Here is a 15,228-nt window from a genome sequence, read left to right as displayed (position 1 = left end):
AAAAGGGTTTTTTTGGGTGTAAATATGTAAACAAATCCTCCTCCACAGCAAACAAACACTATAATATCATTAAATACATTAAATAACCAGTTAGATTACAGTTACTGGGTAATTGAGACTTACTGTACTCCCATTGTGAACAATAATAACACAATGCATAATAATAATACTCACATTTAGTCATATTTAGTTTATATTTATATATTTATATTTAGTATATTTAGTATATATTTAGACATTTTGGCTTTAATAAAATAAAAAGTAAAACAAAACAAAAAAAATAAATTCAATAAAAAATATTTATATTTATATATATAATGAGAATATTAAAAAAAAAAATCCAAATGTGCAAATATTTTTTATTGAATTATATATATATATTAATTATATATATTGAATTTTATATATATATATATGCTACCACCCTTCGCCCAGCACCCTATTATCATGCTCTTTTGGACATCACGCCAAATCACGTCCTTTGTCCATGACGATGGTTTCGTACTCTGCTACAGCTGACTGGTGTGCTCGCTTATTTATAACTGCAGAAAACCCTGTCACGTGCCATCTTTGATGCCCCGGGCCGAGTTCCTTCCAAACCAGGGGTGGTCGTAATATTCTGATATGACTGTGACAGTGGGCCAAGGGTGCTAGCATCTCAGAAACCTCTAACTTTGTAGGCTGTCGTGAAGGTGTAGCACCAGTGGCACAGTGGTGCCCCACGGGCCATTGATGCCAGTGGGGAACAGCGAACAGCGACTCCAGTGAGTGGTACAGAGCGATCAATGCTCCACTGTGGAGCAGCTAACCTTCATACTGAGCACCTTTCACTTCCCTAATACAGCCCATGCCACGACGTCTCGCTTGTGTCATGTATCGATGTATGAGGAGCCCCTCAACCCCTGGTAGCCTCCCAGCACCTACAGGCTGGTACTACCGACGGCAGCCTCTCCCCGAGTGACATGACATGCACATACACACACACACACAAATCCATACACACTCTTACCTGCCCCGCCTCTCTGCACCACCAGCTTGGCCTCGGCACCCACCGGACACTCCTTCAGAAGCTCCACCACCTGTGTGTGGGACAGGGCGAGTGCAGGTTGCTGGTTGACCTCAACAATAAGGTCACCCTCACACAGCCCCGGGCAGCCCTGCGCCTCCAGGATCTGCTTCACTCTCTGACCCCCCTGACTGTCTGCAATGGTGAACCCAAACCCGTCCGCTCCTTTCACCATGGTGACCGTCATCAGCTCTCCTCCGGTCGCCCCCGACGACGCCATGGAAACGCTGTCCTCGTGCGGACCGGCGTCCAGGTGCGTGTCTCCCGGGTGCGGCTGGCCCAGTGTCGACTGTAGAGGGTCCATAAATCGTGCCGTTCTGGAGATGTACTCCATGTAACTGTCGTAGCTGCTGCGCCCGTTCACCAGCAGGGGGCGCTCCATGAGCCCCAGTGGAGAAATGAGGCCGGCCGCCGCATCCTCGGGGTCGTAGGGGAGCGGGTAGCCCCGACAAAGCACCAACGTCACGCTCTGGCCGATGGGGACGGACTGAAAGAGCTTCACCACGTCCGCGTGGGTCGTGCCCAAAACACACACGTCGTTGATGTAGACGATGACGTCACCTGGAGGGGAAAACAGATAGACATTAGTTATAGTTCCCACAACTGCCTACAGGTGGCGCCCTGATGATCCTGTCATTTAATCCTGTGCAAACGTTTATTGTGACTGGATGTCACTAGGATGTTGCCTTGCTTGCTGCTATGGTATTTTAGGTGGTTGCTAGGGTGTTACATTTTGATGTAAATGAAATGAAAGTAGTAGCTATTTTTTTTTCAGGTGGTTGCCATGGTGATACTAAGCAGATTTTATTGTATATCTGGCAGCGGCTAGGTAGAGTGATTCGAAGAGGTTACCATGGCATTTTAAGTAGATGCTGAGGTGTTACTCTATGGTTGCTGTGGTATCCCTGGTCACTGCTGTACACTGCCAGAGAATGTATTAGCCAGTATGGCCAGTATAACCTTGGTCAGGTTTGACCATCATGACCATGCTAGTCGACCAAACTGGAGGACCAGCATGTCCACACTAGTTTACCAGCAAGATCATACTGGCTGACCACCATGGCCAGCCTGACCATACTGGTCCACCACTGGTCCATACTGGTCAACCAGTGTTACCAGAGCTGGTCGACCATCCTGACCATGCTAGTCCACCAAAATGACTAAATTTACCAAACTTGATCAACAAGCTTTATCAGTATGACTACAGTGGTTGACCAGCATGACAAGTATGACTTTGCTATTCGGCCAATGACCAAACTGGCCAAACAGCTTCACCAAACTACTCAACCAGTTTTACCAACCTAGTCAACCAGTATGGCCAGAGCTGGTCAACCAGCATGACTACTCTGGTTGACCAGCCTGACCACCCTGACCATGCTGGCCCATCAGCATGACCAGCCTGCCCAAACTGGTGAAGCAGCTTTACCAGACTAGTCAACCAGTATGACCAGAACTGATAACCATCCTAACCAAATGTTTGACCACCACGACCAGCCTGATCATGCCTGTCTACCATTATGACCAAATTTACCAAACTGGTCAAACAGCATGACTACTCTGGTTGGCCATCATGACCAGCCTGCCTAAACTGGTGAAGCAGCTTTACCAGACTAGTCAACCAGTATGACCAGAACTGATGACCATCCTGATCAAGATGGTTGACCATCATGATCAGCCAGACCATGCACCATGCGTTACCAACATAGTCACCTAGCATGACCAGCCTGACCAGGCCTGTCTACCATTATGACCAAATTTACCAAACTGGTCAACCAGCTTGATCAGGTTGATCATGCTGATTGACAGCTCAGCTCAGATGAAGACATTCTCTAAGCTGGTCAGTTTTAACCAGTTCAGCCAGCTTGCTAACCAGGATAGGGTAAGTATGTTTTCACCTGGATGACCTGGATGACCATCAAAGACCAGCTCAGACCATCTGAAACCAGCTACCAGTAGAAGCAGGTCTTGGGCTGGGTTTTCCAGCAGGGTTTAATTCTTAATAATTTGGTGTGTTATTAAAGTCCAGGTTCGGCTGGACATTAATGGGTACATCTGGATGATCATGGGAAAAAAAAGCCGTCCTCCGTAACGGCTGGCAGCAAAAGTTCATGTACAGTGCAGTCAATTACAGCAGCCTATAAATAACATCAGAGTCAAGCAAAGTCTATAAATAACAGATCTCTACAGGAACAGATAACAGTGAAAGCCACAGTGTGTCGAAGCTTTATCTGCCCTGCTCTCAATACACTGCCTTTATCAGCCCTGTCCGAGCGCAGAGCCAATACAGATAATACTAATAATCATTTTCAATAAAAAATGACCATTATTATGTAAATCGCAGGAGGCTGAGGGGTGACTTCAATAGCTGCCCCTCACAGAGCTGTAAATGTCTATGAGTGTGAGTGTGTGTGTGTGTGTGTGGTCTATCAGATTTACAAAGCACAATGTCTGCGTTTTAATGCGCTGTGGAGCACGTCCATTGACAGGTCAGGCCCCTCCTGGCTGTTCCAGTGACGGTCAGGAATTTTAATTAGTCTCTGTAAACATGATCGGCATTTGCTTCCAGCCCCCGCTGTCCCAATCAATAACGTCACACACACTCGCAGAGAGCAAATGATATCTGAATGACCTCTCGATGACCTTCCAGCCTCCACTCACAGACCAGAAAACAGTCACATTGTTGTGACAATATTTCATGTTTTTAATATTTATATTGATGTATTTATATGAAATAAATATACAAAAAATGTATAAAATAAATAAATAAAAAATAAAAGTCACATTATTGTAATATTTCATATTTGTAATATTTACAATTATATGAAACAAATATATAACATGGAAAAATAAAACAAATATAAATATATAAAAATATTATATATATAATATTATATATATATATATATATTTATACATATTTAATATATTTATTACACATATTTGTTAATATAATTTTTTTTTTTTCTGATGAAATGTGTCCACCTTATGTGACCACGCCCACTTTCAAGAGTTTGTTTCATACGCCTAAAATACATAAAATATGTATATTAAAAATATATATGTATATGAAGGCTCACTCCACTCACAGACCAGAAAACAGACACATTACTGTAATATTTCATATTTGTAATATTTAAAATTAATACATTTATATGAATATATAAAATATGGATAAAATAATATATATATATGTGTATTTGTTTATACATATTTAATATATTTATTACACATATATATATATATGTTTAAAAATATATATATATATATATATTAGTTTTTCTGATGAGATGTGTCCACCTTATGTAGCCACGCCCACTTTCAAGAGTCCGCCTCTGTGCTACAATTTCTGGTTTCTGGTCGGTCTCGTATTCAAAGTGAATGCAGTCTGAAGTAGGCTACTGCCGTGGTCGATGATCATAGCATAGCTAGCTACGCTAACCCAACACTCCAACAGGCTGTTTAATGCTTAGAGCTATTTACAGCAGAACCAACCAGCTTTCCAACACAACAGGTCCAGTCTAGACGATCAGAGCTCTCTGGGGCACAAAATCCAAAGAAGAGGACCTGCATCTGTGGTTGAAGGCGCTAAATTTAAACATCCACCCAAACGTCCGTACGGCTGCTCTTACCAATTTGTAGAGACAGAACTTGGTTATGAACCCGTTGGCTACTTATAACGAGGCTATCAGGTAAGACACTGGCCTAAGAGCTAACCTACCTAACCCTACTGACGCTACTGCTTCACCCGAGCCATTTCCCTGGCTATTCTAAACCCAATATATGGAGCTGGTCCCCCTTTGCAGCTCCAGCAGCTTCCATTCTTCTGGGAAGACTTTCTACAAGATGTCGGAGTGTGTCGGTGTGTCTATGGAAGGCTTTGCAGATCATCCAGAAAAGCATTTGCGATTTCTGTTCTGGGTCATCCTAAAGGTGTTTGATGGGGTTAAGGTCCGGGCTATGTGTGGAACAGTCAAGTTCTTCCACGCCAAACTCACCCAGCCATGCATTTATGAAGCTTCAGAAGCTTCAGGAGCAGAAAAGGACTTTCCCTGAACTGCTTCAGAGCTCCACAAAGTTGGAAGCAATCTGATTTGCAGAAAGTCCTGGAATGCTGAATCCTTAGGACTTCCCTTTACTGGAACTAAGAGGCCTATAGGTCAACCCTTGCCCTGATAAACAGCCCCACAACATTATTCCTCCTCCACCAAACTCTAACTAACATTGTCCTGGCTGGACCAAAACCAAACCCAGACTCGTCCATCACTGACATTTGGCATTGTGCTTGGTGTGTAAGGCTGGCATGCAGCTGCACAGCCATGGAAAGCCAGGCAATGTCACTTGTGCAAAAACCTCCCCCAACCCACCAATTTACCTATTCTAATTTAGCTGAGTTGGGAATGAGTTGGGAATAATGAACATAGACACTGCCAGGCCTGCTATAGCTAAATATCACTTTTAGCAATATGAAGTTCACTAATAGCTTCAGCCAGAAGCAAACTATTCTGCAATATGAGAGGGTTATTGATTATTTATTACATATAAATATATAAACATTACATTTGATGGTTTTGCTCAGATTGAACCGTTCCATTATTCCCTGTCCTGGTTATAATATTCTGTATCAAATTATACAAAATAACGCTCCCTCATACACACATCCAAAACCTAATGTAGATGAAGACAACAAGGTCAGAGAGGAAGCTCAAAGGGCGTTAAAAAAAGACCATCATTACCAAATACTATCATTAATCACTGTGTCAGTAAACACAGCCTCAGAGCGGGATGTGCTGCCTGAACAAAATGTGAGAAACAAAACTCCTCAAGTTAATCTATAAAGCCCTTTTTAAATGCAGGAGACCACCCGTGTGCTCTAATTTGTATTCCGGCTGAAGAAGCCCCCGTGTAATTTACAGTAGGTCAAAGATCAGCGCTGGAATTTTGTTGAAATGCCAGCCATCGGAAACATCCGAGACGCAGTGCGGAAATTCTCCAGACACCCACAAACAGAAAAAGCCCAACCATTAAAGAAATACCTTCTACTTCTGCTTCCACTCACTGGCCACTTTATTGGAAACACCTACTTTGTGTATCTACTTGCTGGCCACTTTATAAGAAACGCCTACTCTATGCTTCCACTCACTGGACACTTTATTAGAAACGCCTACTTTGTGCTTCCACTTGCTGGCCACTTTATTAGAAACACCTACGTTGTGCTTCCACTTTCTGGCCACTTTATTAGAAACACCTACGTTGTGCTTCCACTTTCTGGCCACTTTATTAGAAACACCTACAATGTGCTTCCACTTGCTGGCCACTTTATTAGAAACACCTAATTTGTGTATCCACTTGCTGGCCACTTTATTAGAAACACCTACGTTGTGCTTCCACTTGCTGGCCACTTTATTAGAAACACCTACTTTGTGCTTCCACTCGCTGGTCACTTTATTAGAAACACCTACTTTGTGCTTCCACTCACTGGCCACTTTATTAGAAACACCTACTCTATGCTTCCACTCTCTGGCCACTTTATTAGAAACGCCTACTCTATGCTTCCACTTACTGGCCACTTTATTAGAAACACCTACGTTGTGCTTCCACTTGCCGGCCACTTTATTAGAAACACCCACCTTGTGCTTCCACTCACTGGCCACTTTATTAGAAACACCTCCCTCATTGGTCGCTTCTAACCCATTCTTCTTCGGGCTACAGTTGCTTTACTGTACAGTGGTAAGGTGGGGCTACAGGGAAGGCCTTGGGGGGGCGCTGTGGGGTCTGTACTTGGGTTCTCTCTTCAGTTCCTCACTTTCTCGACTACAGAACAGATTTCAGGAGATCTGAGAGAGCCAGACTCAAACATTTCAACACCTGACTGGAGTGCCAACCATCAGTAACTCCTCCAGTGTTGATGATGCAGTTCGGCCTCTCCAAGCACACGTTCCTTCCCACGCTGGAGGACCCCCCGCTGCACCCGATTCAACTCATTAGGCCGCCATTAGCTTCTTTATGAGCAGAGGCAGGTGCAGCAGCCTCCAAACAAACACCATCCGAGCCAACGGCAGTGACCTGGAATCAGCTCTAAGCACGAGTCGCAGACACGTACACTATTAATAACTGTGTACAGCACCTGTACAACTCTATATAATACAAGAAGAGAAGAGAGGAGAGAAGAGGAGAGGAGAGGAGAGGACAGGAGAGGAGTAGAGAGGAGAGGAGAGAAGAGGACAGGAGAGGACAGGAGAGGAGAGGAGAGGAGTAGAGAGGAGAGGAGAGAAGAGGACAGGAGAGGACAGGAGAGGAGAGGAGAGGAGAAGAGAGGAGAAGAGAGGAGAGAAGAGAAGAGAGGAGAGGAGAGGAGAGGAGAGGAGAGGAGAGGAGAGGAGAGAAGAGGAAAGGAGAGGAGAAGAGAAGTGAAGAGAGGAGAAGAGAGGAGAGAAGAGAAGAGGAGAGGAGAGGACAGGAGAAGAGAGGAGAGGAGAGGAGAAGAGAGGAGAGGAGAGGAGAAGAGAAGAGAAGAGGAGAAGAGAGGAGAGGAGAGGAGAGGAGAGGAGAAGAGAGGAGAGGAGAGGAGAGGAGAGGAGAGGAGAGGAAAGGAGAGGAGAAGAGAAGAGAAGAGAAGAGAAGAGAGGAGAGGAGAGAAGAGGAGAGGAGAAGAGAGGAGAAGAGAGAAGAGAAGAGGAGAAGAGAAGTGAAGAGAGGAGAGGAGAGGAGAGAAGAGGAGAAGAGAGGAGAAGAGAAGAGAAGAGGAGAAGTGAAGTGAGGAGAGGAGAAGAGAGAAGAGGAGAAGAGAGGAGAAGAGAAGAGAAGAGAAGAGGAGAAGAGAGGAGAAGAGAGGAGAGGAGAGGAGAGGAGAAGAGAGAAGAGGAGAAGAGAGGAGAAGAGAGGAAAGGAGAGGAGAGGAGAGGAGAGAAGAGGAGAAGAGAGGAGAGGAGAGGAGAGGAGAGAAGAGGAGACGAGAGGAGAGGAGAGGAGAGGAGAAGAGGAGAAGAGAGGAGAGGAGAGGAGAGGAAAGGAGAGGAGAAGAGAGGAGAGAAGAGGAGAAGAGAAGTGAAGAGAGGAGAGGAGAGGAGAGGAGAGAAGAGGAGAGGAGAAGAGAGAAGAGGAGAAGAGAGGAGAAGAGAGGAAAGGAGAGGAGAGGAGAGAAGAGGAGAAGAGAGGAGAGGAGAGGAGAGGAGAGAAGAGGAGACGAGAGGAGAGGAGAGGAGAGGAGAAGAGGAGAAGAGAGGAGAGGAGAGGAGAGGAAAGGAGAGGAGAGGAGAAGAGAGGAGAGAAGAGGAGAAGAGAAGTGAAGAGAGGAGAGGAGAGGAGAGGAAAGGAGAGGAGAGGAGAAGAGAGGAGAGAAGAGGAGAAGAGAAGTGAAGAGAGGAGAGGAGAGGAGAGGAGAGAAGAGGAGAAGAGAGGAGAAGAGAGGAGGAGAGAAGAGAAGAGAAGAGGAGAAGAGAGGAGAGGAGAGGAGAGGAGAAGAGAGGAGAGAAGAGGAGAGAAGAGAAGAGGAGAAGAGAAGAGAAGAGAAGAGAAGAGAAGAGAGGAGAGAAGAGGAGAAGAGAAGAGAGGAGAGGAGAGGAGAGGAGAAGAGAGGAGAGAAGAGGAGAGAAGAGAAGAGGAGAAGAGAAGAGAAGAGAAGAGAGGAGAGGAGAGGAGAAGAGAGGAGAGGAGAAGAGAGGAGAGGAGAGGAGAAGAGAGGAGAGGAGAGGAGAAGAGAGGAGAGGAGAGAAGAGGAGAGAAGAGAAGAGAAGAGAGAAGAGAAGAGAGGAGAGAAAAATCATAGCACTGTGCGTTTGTATGTGTGTGTATGTGTGTGTGTGTGTGTGTATGTGTGTGTGTGTGTGTGTGTGTGTGTGTATGTGTGTGTGTATGTGTGTGTGTGTGTGTGTGTGTGTGTTAAAATCCTGCCGCAGTTCAGCTCTAACTGGACAGGTCATCTGCAGCTTTCTGTCTGTCCATTAATCACAGTGGGGTTTTCCCAACCTCCCATCAGTGCATAATTGCGTGGAACTGCGGCAGCATTTTACACAAAAACACACACTCACTCACACACACACACACACACACACACACATACACACACTGACAGACAATACAATACAATGCACTGAAAATCCAATTGTTCTACCATTGCCCCACCCACAAACGTGTCCTACATTTAGAGCGTTATTAATATTCACCCTAATGAGAGACTGTAGCTCCTCCTCCTCAGTGTATATCACAATACCTACATTTAGAGTGTTATTAATATTCACCCTAATGAGAGACTGTAGCTCCTCCTCCTCAGTGTATATCACAATACCTACATTTAGAGTGTTATTAATATTCACCCTAATGAGAGACTGTAGCTCCTCCTCCTCAGTGTATATCACAATACCTACATTTAGAGCGTTATTAATATTCACCCTAATGAGAGACTGTAGCTCCTCCTCCTCAGTGTATATCACAATACCTACATTTAGAGCGTTATTAATATTCACCCTAATGAGAGACTGTAGCTCCGCCTCCTCAGTGTATATCACAATACCTACATTTAGAGTGTTATTAATATTCACCCTAATGAGAGACTGTAGCTCCTCCTCCTCAGTGTATATCACAATACCTACATTTAGAGCGTTATTAATATTCACCCTAATGAGAGACTGTAGCTCCGCCTCCTCAGTGTATATCACAATACCTACATTTAGAGTGTTATTAATATTCACCCTAATGAGAGACTGTAGCTCCTCCTCCTCAGTGTATATCACAATACCTACATTTAGAGCGTTATTAATATTCACCCTAATGAGAGACTGTAGCTCCGCCTCCTCAGTGTATATCACAATACCTACATTTAGAGCGTTATTAATATTCACCCTAATGAGAGACTGTAGCTCCTCCTCCTCAGTGTATATCACAATACCTACATTTAGAGCGTTATTAATATTCACCCTAATGAGAGACTGTAGCTCCTCCTCCTCAGTGTATATCACAATACCTACATTTAGAGCGTTATTAATATTCACCCTAATGAGAGACTGTAGCTCCTCCTCCTCAGTGTATATCACAATACCTACATTTAGAGCGTTATTAATATTCACCCTAATGAGAGACTGTAGCTCCGCCTCCTCAGTGTATATCACAATACCTACATTTAGAGCCTTATTAATATTCACCCTAATGAGAGACTGTAGCTCCTCCTCCTCCTCCTCAGTGTATATCACAATACCTACATTTAGAGCGTTATTAATATTCACCCTAATGAGAGACTGTAGCTCCGCCTCCTCAGTGTATATCACAATACCTATATTTAGAGCGTTATTAATATTCACCCTAATGAGAGACTGTAGCTCCTCCTCCTCAGTGTATATCACAATACCTACATTTAAAGCGTTATTAATATTCACCCTAATGAGAGACTGTAGCTCCGCCTCCTCAGTGTATATCACAATACCTACATTTAGAGCGTTATTAATATTCACCCTAATGAGAGACTGTAGCTCCGCCTCCTCAGTGTATATCACAATACCTACATTTAGAGCGTTATTAATATTCACCCTAATGAGAGACTGTAGCTCCTCCTCCTCAGTGTATATCACAATACCTACATTTAAAGCGTTATTAATATTCACCCTAATGAGAGACTGTAGCTCCGCCTCCTCAGTGTATATCACAATACCTACATTTAGAGCCTTATTAATATTCACCCTAATGAGAGACTGTAGCTCCTCCTCCTCCTCCTCAGTGTATATCACAATACCTACATTTAGAGCGTTATTAATATTCACCCTAATGAGAGACTGTAGCTCCGCCTCCTCAGTGTATATCACAATACCTACATTTAGAGCGTTATTAATATTCACCCTAATGAGAGACTGTAGCTCCGCCTCCTCAGTGTATATCACAATACCTACATTTAGAGCGTTATTAATATTCACCCTAATGAGAGACTGTAGCTCCTCCTCCTCAGTGTATATCACAATACCTACATTTAAAGCGTTATTAATATTCACCCTAATGAGAGACTGTAGCTCCGCCTCCTCAGTGTATATCACAATACCTACATTTAGAGCCTTATTAATATTCACCCTAATGAGAGACTGTAGCTCCTCCTCCTCCTCCTCAGTGTATATCACAATACCTACATTTAGAGCGTTATTAATATTCACCCTAATGAGAGACTGTAGCTCCGCCTCCTCAGTGTATATCACAATACCTACATTTAGAGCGTTATTAATATTCACCCTAATGAGAGACTGTAGCTCCTCCTCCTCAGTGTATATCACAATACCTACATTTAGAGCGTTATTAATATTCACCCTAATGAGAGACTGTAGCTCCTCCTCCTCAGTGTATATCACAATACCTACATTTAGAGGGTTATTAATATTCACCCTAATGAGAGACTGTAGCTCCTCCTCCTCAGTGTATATCACAATACCTACATTTAGAGCGTTATTAATATTCACCCTAATGAGAGACTGTAGCTCCTCCTCCTCAGTGTATATCACAATACCTACATTTAGAGCGTTATTAATATTCACCCTAATGAGAGACTGTAGCTCCTCCTCCTCAGTGTATATCACAATACCTACATTTAGAGCGTTATTAATATTCACCCTAATGAGAGACTGTAGCTCCTCCTCCTCAGTGTATATCACAATACCTACATTTAGAGCGTTATTAATATTCACCCTAATGAGAGACTGTAGCTCCGCCTCCTCAGTGTATATCACAATACCTACATTTAGAGCCTTATTAATATTCACCCTAATGAGAGACTGTAGCTCCTCCTCCTCCTCCTCAGTGTATATCACAATACCTACATTTAGAGCGTTATTAATATTCACCCTAATGAGAGACTGTAGCTCCGCCTCCTCAGTGTATATCACAATACCTATATTTAGAGCGTTATTAATATTCACCCTAATGAGAGACTGTAGCTCCTCCTCCTCAGTGTATATCACAATACCTACATTTAAAGCGTTATTAATATTCACCCTAATGAGAGACTGTAGCTCCGCCTCCTCAGTGTATATCACAATACCTACATTTAGAGCGTTATTAATATTCACCCTAATGAGAGACTGTAGCTCCGCCTCCTCAGTGTATATCACAATACCTACATTTAGAGCGTTATTAATATTCACCCTAATGAGAGACTGTAGCTCCTCCTCCTCAGTGTATATCACAATACCTACATTTAAAGCGTTATTAATATTCACCCTAATGAGAGACTGTAGCTCCGCCTCCTCAGTGTATATCACAATACCTACATTTAGAGCCTTATTAATATTCACCCTAATGAGAGACTGTAGCTCCTCCTCCTCCTCCTCAGTGTATATCACAATACCTACATTTAGAGCGTTATTAATATTCACCCTAATGAGAGACTGTAGCTCCGCCTCCTCAGTGTATATCACAATACCTACATTTAGAGCGTTATTAATATTCACCCTAATGAGAGACTGTAGCTCCGCCTCCTCAGTGTATATCACAATACCTACATTTAGAGCGTTATTAATATTCACCCTAATGAGAGACTGTAGCTCCTCCTCCTCAGTGTATATCACAATACCTACATTTAAAGCGTTATTAATATTCACCCTAATGAGAGACTGTAGCTCCGCCTCCTCAGTGTATATCACAATACCTACATTTAGAGCCTTATTAATATTCACCCTAATGAGAGACTGTAGCTCCTCCTCCTCCTCCTCAGTGTATATCACAATACCTACATTTAGAGCGTTATTAATATTCACCCTAATGAGAGACTGTAGCTCCGCCTCCTCAGTGTATATCACAATACCTACATTTAGAGCGTTATTAATATTCACCCTAATGAGAGACTGTAGCTCCTCCTCCTCAGTGTATATCACAATACCTACATTTAGAGCGTTATTAATATTCAGCCTAATGAGAGACTGTAGCTCCTCCTCCTCAGTGTATATCACAATACCTACATTTAGAGCGTTATTAATATTCACCCTAATGAGAGACTGTAGCTCCTCCTCCTCAGTGTATATCACAATACCTACATTTAGAGGGTTATTAATATTCACCCTAATGAGAGACTGTAGCTCCTCCTCCTCAGTGTATATCACAATACCTACATTTAGAGCGTTATTAATATTCACCCTAATGAGAGACTGTAGCTCCTCCTCCTCAGTGTATATCACAATACCTACATTTAGAGCGTTATTAATATTCACCCTAATGAGAGACTGTAGCTCCTCCTCCTCAGTGTATATCACAATACCTACATTTAGAGCGTTATTAATATTCACCCTAATGAGAGACTGTAGCTCCTCCTCCTCAGTGTATATCACAATACCTACATTTAGAGCGTTATTAATATTCACCCTAATGAGAGACTGTAGCTCCGCCTCTGACTAGGTTAAACTGTTAAGCTATCTGGGACAGTGTGTGGTGTGTGTGTGTGTGTGTGGTGTGTGTGTGTACCTGTTGCCATCTTGCCGTCCTGTGCAGCAGGACCCTCTGGAATAACGCTCTTCACCTGCAGGAACTCGTCCGGCTCATCTCCACCAATGATGGTGAAGCCGAACCCCATTGTGCTCTTCTGCAGCGCCGTGGACAGAAAACTCCCCTTCAGCTGGGTGGGGTCCCGCGTAAACAATGGCTTTTCTACCAGATACAACACACACAAACACACACAGACACACACACACACACACACAAATACATTGCATATTAAATATTACATAGTGTAATAATATAAATAAAATTAACATAATAATAAAAAAGTCATTCACATTTCACAGGACAGATCTGGGTTTAAGGCTAAGAGAAGCACTTTCAGCCAAACATACAACAGCAGCAAGAACGCGCGCACACACACACACACACACACACACACACACACATACATACACACACACACACACACACACACACACTAAAGAAAGTGATGCGCTAAATTAACTTCATTCAAATGTGTTCATCATTTACTCATATAAAGAAAATTATTGATTTCTGCGTATTATATAGGCAAATTGCAGTTTCATACTGGATATTAATATTATTAGAGCTTCATACTGGATATTAATATTATTAGAGCTTCATACTGGATATTAATATTATAAGAGCTTCATACTGGATATTAATGTTAGTAGAGCGTCATACTGGATATTAATGTTATTAGAGTTTCATAGTGGATATTAATATTATTAGAGCTTCATACTGGATATTAATATTATTAGAGCTTCATAATGGATATTAATATTATTAGAGCTTCATACTGGATATTAATGTTAGTAGAGCTTCATACTGGATATTAATGTTATTAGAGTTTCATACTGGATATTAATGTTATTAGAGCTTCATACTGGATATTAATATTATTAGAGCTTCATACTGGATATTAATATTATAAGAGTTTCATACTGGATATTAATATTATTAGAACCTCATACTGCATATTAGTGTTATTAGAACTTCACACTGGATATGAATGTTATTAGAGTTTCATACTGGATATTAATGTTATTAGAGCTTCATACTGGATATTAATGTTATTAGAGCTTCATACTGGATATGAATGTTATTAGAGTTTCATACTGGATATTAATGTTATTAGAACTTCATACTGGATATTAATGTTATTAGAACTTCACACTGGATATTAATGTTATTAGAGTTTCATACTGGATATTAATGTTATTAGAGCCACATACTGGATATTAATATTATTAGAACTTCATTCTGGACATTAATATTTTTAGAGCTTCATACTGGATATTAGTATTATTAGAACTTCATACTGGATATTAATGTTATTAGAGTTTCATACTGGATATTAATGTTATTAGAGTTTCATACTGGATATTAATGTTATTAGAACTTCATACTGGATATTAATGTTATTAGAACTTCATACTGGATATTAATGTTATTAGAGCTTCATACTGGATATTAATGTTATTAGAGCTTCATACTGGATATTAATGTTATTAGAACTTCATACTGGATATTAATGTTATTAGAGCTTCATACTGGATATTAATGTTATTAGGATGAATACCTGAATCAAGTATATTTAGTGCATCACATGGTTCAGTACGCATTCACACACTCAGACAGCTCAAGGGTAGCTGGTTGTTGCTCCAGTATGAAAGCTAAGTACCACAAAGCTGAGCTCTTAAGGCATATTTAAAGGCCTTATTAATGTAGACCCATAACTG

The 15,228-nt window shown here is 42.0% G+C and overlaps 1 protein-coding gene across 1 annotated transcript in view; it reads right to left on the bottom strand.

Moving 5' to 3' along the window:
* Positions 1-15,228, bottom strand: part of magi2a (membrane associated guanylate kinase, WW and PDZ domain containing 2a) — a 110,037-nt gene that overhangs the window by 70,313 nt on the left and 24,496 nt on the right. Inside the window, 2 exon segments of the mRNA XM_072674068.1 lie at positions 1,010-1,627; positions 13,490-13,672. Of these exon segments, the coding sequence (XP_072530169.1) occupies positions 1,010-1,627; positions 13,490-13,672 (801 nt within the window).

This window comes from Salminus brasiliensis, chromosome 2, assembly GCF_030463535.1.
Source record: "Salminus brasiliensis chromosome 2, fSalBra1.hap2, whole genome shotgun sequence".
NCBI classification, from domain to species: Eukaryota; Metazoa; Chordata; class Actinopteri; order Characiformes; family Bryconidae; genus Salminus; species Salminus brasiliensis.
This window is presented reverse-complemented; position numbering and strand designations above follow the sequence as displayed.